Here is a 13,019-nt window from a genome sequence, read left to right as displayed (position 1 = left end):
TTTGGTTTGGGTTTTGTTTGGTTTTCTGTTATTAAGGAATTATGAGCTTCAGAGGGGTCATATGGCTTGGCATGCCTGCAAGTATGTGCGTGTTTGTGCACATGTGTGTGCATGAGTGCGTGCATGCCTGCATTCTACATTGTGGGTTTTTGGTTTTGTTTTTCCCATCGGTTGGGATGGAATTTTTCCCCATTGTTTTTGTTTTGTTTTATGGGCATCTTTTCAGTGCATGGTCTTCTCTTTAACTTATACTCCTCACTACCATTCAGAGAAAAGAAAATTGATAGTAGTAACGAAACAATATTTAAGCCGATACTAAAATGCAGGAAAAAGCAATTAGGTACTTTACTTGCTTCTTTGATCAGGACAGAAAACAAAGAAGCTGGGATAAAAACAGGATAAATGATAAGTTTAAAGACTGTTACACCTAAAGGTGGGGCCAGTGAGATGGGTCAACAGGTCACAACCCTGTGAAAACCTGACCTGGACACCATCCCGGGAACACAGGTTTAAAACAAGAAAAAGGCTGGATGTTGGTGCACATCTGTAATCCCCACTCCTAAGGTGAGGAGGGAGCCAGACAATCATCAGACGCATATGAGCCAGGGAGGCTGGAGTACTCAGCACAGCAGACACAACAGAGATCCCAATCAAGGTAGAGGAAAGAGCTCCTGGCAGCTGCCATCTGACCTCTACACGTGTTATGCCACCAACAGGCCTGGCATTCAGTTTTCAGGGGAGTGACGGTCTGAAAGAGAATGTCCCTCACAGGCTCAGGTGTGAACACCTGGTCCCGGTTGGTGGTGCTGTCTGGGTAGGAAGACGGCCTCACTGGAGGAATTACGTCACTGAGGTTTCAAAAGCCATATGCTATTTCGTGTATTCTCCCTGTTTCCTGCTAGCAGTTCAAGACATGAGCTCTCAAATATCCCTGCTACCCTGCTCCCTACTGCCACACTTCCCAGCCATGAAGATGAACTCCTGTCTCTCTAGAACCACAGCTCAAAAGAAATTCTTCCTTCTGTAAGTTAGTAGCCTTGATCATGGTGTTTTATCACCGCAACAGAAACCAAATTACGACAGCAGTTGGTACCAGGACTACAGTGCAACCATAAAGAACCTGACCATGTGGTGGAAGAATGTGGAAAACTTTGGGACTGTGGACTAAAATGCAGTCAAACAGTGTAAGTAAGACTTAGTGGGCTGTCTAGTAGGGGCTTAAAAGACAGAACTGACAGCGATGTGGACTGCGGAGGCAAGCTCGAATGGTTCCAAAGGGGAACAACACCAGCAACTGGGCTATACACCACTCTTATGAGATCTTTTGGGGGGGTGGGCAGTAGCCACTTTCTGCCTTTGTCCTAAAAACTTGTCTGTTGTTAATTTTAAAAGTAATATTCTGATTTCTTGGCTAGAAATTTCAAGACATAATTATCTGTCCCATGGTTATGAGTAATCACTCTTTTACAGATCTACAATGAAAAATGTAAAAAAAAGGGGGGGGCAAAAAGAAACACAATGTAGTCTAGCGAGGAAAAGAACACTTGTAAGTTTTACAACTAAGTCTTGTGCTAAAGGAGAGACTCCAGTTACCAAGGAGATTAGTGCCATTGTTGGGGGAACAAATCTACACTGGAATAAGAGGAAGGGTCCCCTTGAGGAAAAACCCCACCCAACTAAGCTTCCAACTTGTGAAAGACAAATGCCAAGGAATTTTCTGATACTAGAAACAAACAACAGACAGAAGCTGCTACCAATGTGATTCCAGGGGCAACTCAATCCCAAGCCAGCAGCTGAGCTTGACAGTGGCATCCATGTGGTGCTGGCTTTAGGGTCAGGAAGGAACGGGAGTGAGGGGTTCTGGAATCTTCCTCCACAGCTTCAGAGAGCCACTGAAATGGGTAAAATGTAGCATGAACGCCCAGAGAGTGCAGGAAGCCCTGAGAGGCCATTATGTGAAGCTGTGACCGTGAAACCTGAGTTTCGCTGGAGACCCCAAAATGTTAGAGGTGCCAGAGCCATGAGACATCTGCCGAGGAGAGCTGCACACAGAGGAAGGCCAGCCCAAGAGGAAAAGGTGTGTTACAGGTGCAAAGCTGGAAGGTCAGAGCCTTTGACATCAGGCACGGACCTACGGCATTCAGAGTTTGTACTGCTGGGTTTCAGTCTTGCTTTGCCCTCCATGCCCCCCTTTTAGAGCGGTCATGGGTAGTCTATGCCATTGTATCTTGCAAGTATGTAGTTTTCTTTTTGATTTTACAGAAGATTGCAGTTAAAAAATTGCCTTGAGTCTCAGAAGATACTTTGGCATTTGGACTTTAAAAGTGTTGAGACTGGGAACTTCCAAGGCTGGACTATATATGTTTTCATTATGATATGGCCATGATACAATGGGGGCAGGGAACAGAATGTGGTGGTTTGAATGAGATGTTCCCCATATTCTCAAGCATCAGAACACTTGGTCCCCAGCTGGTGACACTGTTTGAGTAGGTTTAGGAAGTATGGGCTTGGAGGAGGAAGTATGCCACTGGAGGTGAATTTTGATGTTTCAAAAGTTACATGTATTAGTTACTCTTCTATTGCTGTGACAAAACACCATAGCCAGGGCAACTTATAAAGAAAAGCATTTAGTTGGGCTTACAGTTTCGGAGGTTAGCGTCCAGGATGGCAGAAGAGTTGAGAGCTCACATCCGGATCCTCAAGTAGGAGGTAGAAAAGAGACTGGAAATGGCACATGTCTTTCAAAATCTCAAAAATAACCTCCAGTGACATACCTCATGCCACAAGACCACACCTCCTAATCCTTCTCAAATAGTTCCAACTGGGGACCAAGTATGCAAACATACAAGCCTATGGGAGGCATTCTCGTTCAAACCACTAAAGCATGTGCTGTTTCCAATGTGGTTTCTCTGTTTCCTGCTTGTAGTTCAAGATGTGAGCTTTCAGCTGTCCTGCTGCCATACTTCTGAGCCACGATGTTCTTGGACTTATTCCTCTGGAACCATAAGCTCACAATAAACGCTTCCTTCTATGAGCTGCCTTGGTCACAGTGTTGAATCACAGCAATAGAAACTTATCTAAAACAAGGGAGACAAACCATAGTACATAACTAGGAAAAACTTCAATGAGGTATGAGAACTGATAAAGGCTTAGTAGTTGTTCATGGGTGGAAATAATTTACTTTACAACTTACTATGAACTATCAGAGAATAAAACCCACCAAACTAAGAGAAAGATACAGAAAAAAATTAAAAGAAAATCCAACATAGGAGAGAGTCCCAGGAGAATGGGAAAGGAAGAACTATGTGTCTTTCAAATTTTATGACGCTCACTGCATTCATATGGAGAACTATAGACAGACCGTCCGCCATCTGTACCAACACAATGGTGCCTAGGTAAGCTCTATCAACCTTAAAATGGGCTTGGCTCCCACCAGCCAATTAGAAATTGAGTTTCTCTACTCAAATATTCATTTCACTTTGCAAAAGTATCATCTCCATGTGGCCTATGCCCTAGAGCTGCAAGTCAGCTTCACTAAAGCTTCCTTTGGAGACCATTATTTCTACCAAGGGGAATTAAATCTGTACATTTTGCATTTTTATCTGCTCAGTTTGCTCCTTTTCATTATAAATCTTCCTTAGAGTTACCACTAATAACTGCAGGACAGTTATACTAGTCTATACTAGGCTGTTTTGAGATTTTCTCTGAAAATGGAATTAGTCCAAAACTCTTCACTTTAGCCTCAGGCAGACTCTTTGGACAAAGGCAAAAAGCAACCACATTCTTCACCAAAAAATCACAAGAGCCATTTCTAGGCAGCATACTAAAATTATTCTCCTCTGAAACATCTTGAACCAGCCCCTCCCAGTTCAAACCACCTTCAGCACCACTGTCCTCCATGCTCCTCCTCGTTTGGCCCATTAAGCAGTGCTTAAAGCATTCCACTCCTTTCCTAACCCAAAGTACCAGATTCCTCCAAACAAAAACATGGTTAGGCTTATCACAATTGTTGTTGTTTGTTTTTGCTCTTTTGAGGGCCCGCCACCCAGCTCCCAAATAAATACACAGAGGCTTTTTCTTACTTATGAATGAATGCTTAGCCTTAGCTCAGCTTGTGTCTTGTCTGCTTTCCTTAATGTATCCCATCTACCCTTTGCTTCCGGGCTTTTCCTGTTCTCTTACTTCTGTGTATCTTATTCTTACTCCGTGGCTGGCTGTATAGCTATATCGCTGGCCCCTGATGTCCTCCTCCTTCCTCTCTCGTTCCTTTTCCTTCTTCCTCCAGATTTCTCCTATTTCTATTCTCTCTGCCTGCCAGCCCCACTCATCCTTTCTCCTGCCCCACTATTGGCCATTCAACTGTTTAATTAAGCCATCAGGTGTTTTAGACAGGCACAGTAACACAGCTTCACAGAGTTAAACAAATGCAACATAAACAAAAGTAACACACCAAAAAAATTATAATCTACAGCAACACCAATACCCCAGTCCCTAGTACCAACTTCTGTCTTAGGGTTTCTACTGCTGTGAAGAAAGACCACGAGCACAGCAACTCTCACAAAGGAAAACGCATTTAGTTGAGGTGGCCGACATTTTTCAGAGATTTAGCCATTATCATCATGGTGCAACAAGGTGGTGTGCAGGCAGACATCGCTGGAGAAGGAGTCCTACATCTTACAGGCAAACAGGAAATGGTTCGTCTCGCTGGGAGTAGCTTGAGCACAAGAGACCTCAAAGTCCACCTCCACAGTGACACACTTCCTCCAACAATGCCATACCTACTCCAACTAAGCCATATACCTCCTAACAGTGCCACTCCCTTTGGGGGCCATTTTCTTTCAAACCACCAAAATGTCATCTCCACATGAAAATGGCTTTTCTAAGTAACAGACACTTCTCACAGAAATTACTAAGCAAATGTCAAAAGACATTTCTACAACTGTACTGCATCATTTTATTCTGATGCAGTACCACTTGATTATCTTTGTTTTCCTGTGCTTTTAGGGCATGGTATTTTTTTTAAAAAAATATATTTTTGTTTGTTTTATCATCCTTAAGCATTTCCCCTGTTCTAGTAGTCTGACAACTCTAGGTCTGACTCCTTTAAGTCTTCATTCCATTTTGAGATATAGCTGGTATAAAATGCTCTAATCTCATTCCTCTGCAAGAGGAGGGTATCCAATATCCCATCTATTGATGGGGTGGTAGCACACACCTTTAATCCCAGCACTGAGGAGGCAGAGTCAGGCAGCTCTCTGGGTTCGAGGCTGGCCTGATCTACAGAGCAAGTTCCAAGACAGCCAGGACTACACAGAGAAACCCTGCCTCAAAACAACAACAACAACAAAAACCTGTCATTTTTCCAAACATGTCCTAACACCTTTGTCAGAATGAGCAGGGTGTAGATGCAGGGTTTACTTTTAAGCGCTCTCTTTCATTGGTCTGTCTGTTTTTATGCAAATTCATGCTGGTTTGACAAGTACAACTTAATAGTTAATTTTAAAGTCAAGGAATACAATGTTCCTTCCTGCTTTGCTAAAAGATTGCTTTGACTATAAAGGATTTTATGGTGGTTCCATAAAACGTTAAGGGTCTTTTGTTTTGTTTTAAGTTCTGTGAAGATTGTCATTACTGTTCTTTATTTGGTTCAGTTTGGTTTTTGAGACAGGGCCTTGAATTGCTGGCCCTCCCATGATGAGGAGGCATGCTGGGATTGTAGCCATGCAGCACTAACTACACCAGGCTCCATCAATGTATTTCACTGAACCTATAATCACTTCCCATGTCTGCTGTGTGATACTCCTGGAGATGTGAATATGTCAATAGGGAACAGAATAGACCAAAGAGGCGATTCCACACACATCTAGCTGGATGAACCAAGTACCAGGGCTACTTACCAGCCTGGGTGACTTCCAGGCAGCAGCAGCACAGGAAACAGCCCTCAGGAGCATCTCTGGAACTCTCTGCCCAGCTTGCAGGCAGCTGCTCCAAAGGCAGTTTCTCCTCCTCAGCAACTGCCGCGTCCCTAAGACTGTAGGAGGGTCCTTGTGAGCCCCAGCATCTCCTGAGCTTCCTGAGCTTCGAAACCCACTCCTTCCTCATTCAGAGGAAACAGCTACACAAAAATGTCAACAATTTTGTATGTGCTAGACACATGCCTGCAATGTTTCATACATGGAATCCCTGTAATGGTTTAAATTTAGAAAAGAAAACTATACAGCAGTCAAACTGGGTGATTTAGAGCTATTACATTAGCTTGTCTAAATCTCGAAAAGCAAACAACAAAAAGACAAGCTGGACAAATATACATATTGCATGATATCCCACTTACATGTGTAAAATACATAAAATTCTAAACAAAACTGAGTAAAAGCATATCAAAGTATATAGACAACATCCAACGTCAAGTTCACAATGGGGGTCTGCAGTGGGACGGGACACTGATGAGTTAGAGAAGGATTCAAAAATGGTCTCCAATGATATAAAACTGTATTTTGTTTCTACATCTAAACTGAGAATAGCAAACACTAAGATGAAGTACATGGTAGGTGCTAGTTACTTATACTGCTTATATTAGGTATTAGCTTGTAAGTATTAGAATATTTAATGTATGGCTTTATTAACATAATTCAAGTCTGGTATGTAGCATAAGATACAGACTAATGTGCCTCCATCAAAACATATTTAACTTTAATTCTTGTCTCTGAATTTATCTTCTAATCAAACAAAAAGAGACCTCAGTTCTTGCAATAGAAAACTAAGAGTGATACCTGTGGGATGGAATAGTAACTCAGACATGAGAGATTTGGGGTGTTCTTTCGTCTGTCCACTAGAGGGAAGTGTTGAACTTAAAATGTTTTTTAAAAACGGCTTGTTTTTGAACTGACATTTAACATCACAGGAAGCCACATTGTGCTGTGAGAAAATAAACTTGTTTTCTTTCCACATCTTCTACAAACACATATCAAAAACTTTGATTCTTTATATGTACTCATGTAAACAACACTTCTCAGAATCCAAACTATAGCGCCAATCCCGAGGAATTTTAACTACACTGGGAGAAGTAGATTTAGAAAAGCATCAGAGCAAGTGAGCTCTTTCCAGCTTAGACGCACACCAGTGTGGCTATGTATGACACCAATCTGGTGACAGCTTCTCCTGAGAGGGCCGGAACCAACACCAGTTTGCTCCTGTACTGGAAACTGCACACTGTGGACACTGAAGAAATGGCTCAGCCATGAAGAGCTCTTCCAGTTTTGCTCTTCCAGATCCCAGCTAGACCCCCAGCACCCACATCAGGAGGCTCATAACCACCTGTAACTCCGCTCCAGAGATCTCACACCTCTGGCGTCTGCAGATGCCTGCCCTCCCCCATAACTAGATATATACTTAAAAAGTAAGATTCACGCCGGGCGGTGGTGGCGCACGCCTTTAATCCCAGCACTCGGGAGGCAGAGCCAGGTGGATCTCTGTGAGTTCGAGGCCAGCCTGGACTACCAAGTGAGTCCCAGGAAAGGCGCAAAGCTACACAGAGAAACCCTGTCTCGAAAAACCAAAAAAAAAAAAAAAAAAAAAAGTAAGATTCATAATTGTACAGTCATAAGGGGTCATTTGGACAGAAAAAAAATTAAAGAAAAATAAATTGATAGATAAACTGTACATTGTATCATAACTAGCATAAATCCATACACTATTTAAAGATGATCATCTCAAGTCTTTTCCTCTACACCTAGACCAGCTGTGGGTCTCTATGTTAACCAACATCTACTAAAGACAAACGTTTCTATGATGAGGGTTAGTGGGTGTATTAATCTATAGGTAAAACAATAAAATCATTAGGACTCAGTTTAATACTGTGTCTATTTAGCAGCCTAAAAGTAGTAAGTTCTCTTAGAAAAGGTATGGGCTTCATTTTGTATGTCGAGACTTAAATTCAACTGAAGTGGGTGGTTACTCTCACAGAGTTTGCAGCCACTATTATACCAAGGGGCATGTCTGGCCTGGCCAATTCTTTTTCTTTCTCTCTCTCTCTCTTGGTTTCTTCAGACAGGGTTGCTTTGTGTAGCTCTGGCTGCCCTGGAACTAGCTATGTAGACCAGGCTGACCTCAAACTCACAGAGATCCACCTGCCTCTACCCCCTAAGTGCTGGGATAATGTGGCTCACAGGGTTCCCAGCTGGGTAGGGCTGATGATGGTTTTTCTCCTCTGGTAGCATGCACAGTACCTTCCAGCACTATGAAAGCAAGCCAGTAGGGATGAAGCTTCTACGTAAGTACCAGCTTGGTTTCTCCATGTCCTATGGCTCAAGTATGCGCTGTCTTCAGCAACACGGTCAGTCAAGTTATGGAGGGTAAACAACAGCAACAGCAATAGCCAGTAATGTTCGAGGGTCTATGAGGGCTCACGGAACATCACCGGCCCACAACTCTATTTGTTCGCAGGTGGTTTCAAGCAGTGTCACCCTGCTAGATCATAACTCCAAAGTGTTACAAATAAGTGAGTGCAAGGGCTAGAGGAATGGCCCAGATGAAGAGCACTTCCAGAGAACCCAGGTTCAGTTCCTAGCATCTGCCTAGTGGCTTACAACTGTTAGTAACTCCAGTTCCTGGGATCCAGCACCCTCTTCTGGCCTCCACAGTCCATATACATACAAGCAGGCAAAATACTCATACACATAAAAAATAAATAAATAAATCCTTCAAAAGAATAAGTGACTGCCAACTGCTCAGCCCTCAGTGGGCCATATCACCCACTCAAGGTTCACGAAACATGAAGAGGGGAAGAACTGGTAGACCGTGAGGAGTGCTGGGAAACTGTCCTCCAGGCAGGCCACAGCCTTTGCATGCTAAACTCTCAGCAGCTGTCATTACTTGCACAAGATCTGCACAAGATGCCACCTGTCAACATACTGTCATGGAGAGGGGAAGAGGTTCTTGAGGCCACACCCCTCCCTAAGAATTTGTAGGCAGTTAATGGATACTAGAAAGAGGCCCTGGTGAGGGCCCACATCTCTCTTAAGCATCTATAGGCAGTTCATGAGTGTGGGGGAAGAAGAGACAGTATCTTCTGTGGTATAGCCACTGCTGAGCTGACCATGCTCCTGCAATCCCCCAGCCATACTCCTGTGAGCAACCATAATTAAACATGATAGTTCACCCCCAAAAAGACATGAAAGTAGAAGGGGAATTGCTGGGAAGAAGAAAGGGATCAGCAGAAGTAAAAGGGGGCAAAAGAGGTTAATGAGAATGCATATGATCAAAATATACTATACACACACATATCAAAATGTCACAATAGCAAACCCATTACTGATCTGGCCATGGTAGCACACACCTTTAAACACTTGGGAGGCAGAGCCGGGTAGATCTCTGAGTTCCAGGCCAGCCTGGTCTACAAAGAGAATTCCAGGACAGCCAGGGCTGATACATAGAGAAATCCTGTCTCAAAACCCCCCAAAAATTATTTTGTATAATTAATATATCCTAATAAAAGTTTTTTTAAAAAATCACCTATTTTAGGTAGGCGTGGTGGCTCATGCTAAAAATCCCAGCACTCAGGATGTGGAAGCAGGAGAATTAGGAGGAGTTTAGGAACAGCAAGAGATATGCAGCAAGTGTAAGTCCAGCCTGGTCTACATGAGACCCTGTCTCATACACACTATAAAATGAAGCCGTCCAGCCGTAATCTTCATGGTATCTATCTGTAACAGCGTCCCTACTGTCCCGTCACTCCAAGTCAAAGATGGCCTTCCAGAAATCAAAGGTTTGGAATTGATTTCCACCTGAGTGAGCTCGTAAATTATCCTACTAACAAAATTGTCAGACCATAAGCATCAAGAACATAGTCTAGAAACCGAGTTATTTTGAAATACCTGTACTATGAGCTGTAACTCTCCTCGCTCTGCTTCCCATTGCTCTGCTTGTAATCTAAACTCCTCCAATGCAGTCTCCCTGACGTGAGACTCCATCTCATTCTTCTCTTGCTGATGTTTCTCCAGTGCTTCCTTTACAGGAACAAAATCTGGCTTTACTATGACATCAGTAAAGGTTACCTTTTAGCTTTTCAACCTAGTTTAAATGTCAAAGGGGCTCTCCCTTCCAATAGATGGTTAAAAACTCTCAATCCGTGTTAAACTCTTGGGGCTGGGGATGGCAGCTACCAGTAGTTGCTTAGCATGCTCCAAGCCCTGGATTCAGTCCCCAGCTGTTCAGAACACCAGGCATGGTGGTGCATACCTACAATCTCAGGATCTGGGAGGAGGAGGCAGAATAATCAGATGTTCATGGTAATCTTTGTCTATACTGAGAGTTCAAGGCCAGCCAAGGACACATGAGACTCTGTCTCAAAAAATTAATAATTCATGTTTAAAATCTTAATAAAACTATCACTTTATCAAAATATAAAACGGAGATAAATAAATTCAACATCAGAGGTTGGTACAAAATGAAAGAAACAAAAATAAAGTCCTGTTAGCATGAACATCTTTACCTGTGAATAAACTGTATTATCCCTAAAATTTATATGCAAACCTGGTAAAGAAAAGGGGTATTTTTATTTTTTTTAAGGATTTATTTATCATGTATATCGCATTCTGCCTATACATCTGCCTGCCTATACATCTGCCTGCCTGCCAGAAGAGGGCAACAGATCTCATAATGGATGGTTGTGAGGGACTAAATTCAGGTGACTCAGGTATGGCAGCAGGCACCTTGAACGGTTGAGCCATCCTGACACAGCCAGATGTATTTTATTTTATTTTATTTTATTTTTAAAGATTTATTTATTTATTATGTATACAGCATGTATGACTGCAGGCCAGAAGAGGGCACCAGATCTCATTACAGATGGTTGTGAGCCACCATGTGGGTGCTTGGAATTGAACTCAGGACCTCTGGAAGAGTAGCCAGTGCTCTTAACCACTGAGCCATCTCTCCAGCCCCAAGGATATTTCTAAAAGAGAAAAAAGAGAGTTGTTCAACAAGTCAGAATAAGAATATTCCTAAATGATGCCAAGTGGTGATGGCACATGCCTTTAATCTCACCACTTGAGAGGCAGAGGCAGGTGAATCTCTAAGAGTTCAAGGCCAGCCTGGTCTACAGAGTGAGATCCAGGACAGCCAATACTTCACAGAAAAACCTTGTCTCAAAAAAAAAAAAAAGAAAGAAAGAAAGGAAAAGAAAAGGAAAGGAAAGAAAAGAAAAGAAAAAAAATATTCCTAAATGTTAAAACTTTGAAAATAAAAATACTCAGTTCAGACTATAACTAATTTCTAGTTCTACAGATAGTTTCAAAGGCTTTTCCTTTTAAATTTTTCTAAGTATACCACATTTATTAGATCTAATTAGGTCCAAATTCTTAATATAAAATACAGGTTTCCTATGAAAATCAATTTTCTAGCCTACAGGTTTAAAACTAAGTCTTCATTAACATGGGGAGAAAAGGTCTATGGTTTATGTGAGCAAAAAAGAGATCTGTTCACATGGATCTGTTTATAAACATTACCCTCTTAACTTTCTCTAGCAGAAATCCTCGAGAGTCTGGGGCTTCCCTACCCTCAGGACCAGAAAGTGACTCCTGTTCAACCCCAAACTCCTCTGTGCATCTCAGCGAGGGGAGCGCAAAGATAATACCTAAACGCAAAGCAGAGATAGTCTAAGCAGTTGCAAAGAACACATCAAGATTTCAGACCTTAGGGTGCAAGCTGACTGACGTAAGGAATGCTGCCCCATCACCCTCTTCCTTCCTCCTGTCTCACTTGATTCAGCTAAGGAACCCATGTCCACTAAAGGACTCACAGACTAAGCTCACCTACACATCCACCACCCAAACACCAGGGCAGGGCGACGCAGTCACCAAGAGACAAGCCAGGATTACTGGCAGGGAGAAAATAAAAACAGATCAGCTGACACTGTCTGGGGGTACTGGTGACGGAACTTTTACATCTACTAACTGTTGTGGTAAGATCATTTTTAGTGAAGATGCAATCAATATAGGGAACAAGTAAAGTCCTGAGTGAGTGTGTGTTGTCTCACACTCGGGTACAGCCATGTCAAGGACCAATGCCTCAGCCCCATGAGAGTGGCAAAGCCTACCCTAGGTGAGGCTCAGAAGGACAGCAAAGCCTTCCTTGGGTCCCAGTGAAAATGTGGATGTTGTGTACAGAAAACCTCCACCATAGCTTTCTCCCCAGTTGTCTGCGACCTGAAGACTGCTCTCCTGTGAAGATGAGCTAAGCCTGCCTCCTTGTTCACCTGTACACCAGAGCCTGCCCCCATGTTTATCTGCCTGCAGCAACCCCACTTCCTTGTTCAGGTTAACAATAAACACGTTGCTGAGCTTCCAGGAAGCGGGGGCTTCTCCATCAGAGGGCCCAGAACACCCAATACCAGCTTTTCTGTGTCCCTGCGTCTGTCTTTGCTTCATTCTCTTACCTTTCCAGTCAGGTCAAGTCCCTGAGACCATGTAAGGATGCAGCAGTGCATAAAAATAATGCGTACTTAAGGTAAATATGGAGCATTTTTACATTTTCCTTTTCTTTTTTAAAAAGTTTAAACTATTATAGTAGGCAGTGGTGGCTCACGCCTTTAATCCCAGCACTTGGGAGACAGAGGCAGGCGGATCTCCGTGAGTTTGAGACCAGCCTGGACCATAGAGTGAGTTCCAGGACAGCCAGGGCTACACAGAGAAACCCTGTCTTGGGGAAGAAGAAAAACATTAAACAGTCACTTCAAAGTCATGTCATATACACTCGACTCCATATACACTGTCTAAGTCACTTCAAAGTCATGTCGTATACACTCGACTCCATATACGCTAAGTTGCTGTCAACTCAACCCCAGCCCCACTTGGACTGTAGGGAGTAAAAAAAGGACCAAAACTATGGAAATACATACCTCACAACAGCCTTAGTAAAAATTAATGATTTTACATTTCATCATTCATCGTAGAATGTGCTCTACATAAGGCATTATAAAACACATAATTTTCTGTATTTATTTCATATTCAAACTGAAATCT

The 13,019-nt window shown here is 42.7% G+C and overlaps 1 protein-coding gene across 17 annotated transcripts in view; it reads right to left on the bottom strand.

Annotated features, from left to right (window-relative positions):
- Ccdc171 (coiled-coil domain containing 171) overlaps nt 1–13,019 on the bottom strand; it is a 342,210-nt gene that overhangs the window by 301,648 nt on the left and 27,543 nt on the right. For 13 of the 17 annotated variants that reach the window (XR_013049178.1, XM_015994935.3, XM_015994936.3 and 10 more), the window contains one exon: nt 9,873–10,004. The exons of the other annotated variants lie outside the window; for them this stretch is intronic. Coding sequence is in view for 9 of the 13 variants with exons in the window: in XM_015994935.3 (XP_015850421.2) it covers nt 9,873–10,004 (132 nt within the window). In the remaining 4 variants the exon portion in view is untranslated. The remainder of the gene's footprint in view (nt 1–9,872; nt 10,005–13,019) is intronic. 17 annotated transcript variants of the gene reach the window in all.

Source organism: Peromyscus maniculatus, chromosome 2, assembly GCF_049852395.1.
Source record: "Peromyscus maniculatus bairdii isolate BWxNUB_F1_BW_parent chromosome 2, HU_Pman_BW_mat_3.1, whole genome shotgun sequence".
NCBI classification, from domain to species: Eukaryota; Metazoa; Chordata; class Mammalia; order Rodentia; family Cricetidae; genus Peromyscus; species Peromyscus maniculatus.
Note: the sequence above shows the minus strand (reverse complement) of the source record. Positions and strands in the feature narration are given on the sequence as shown.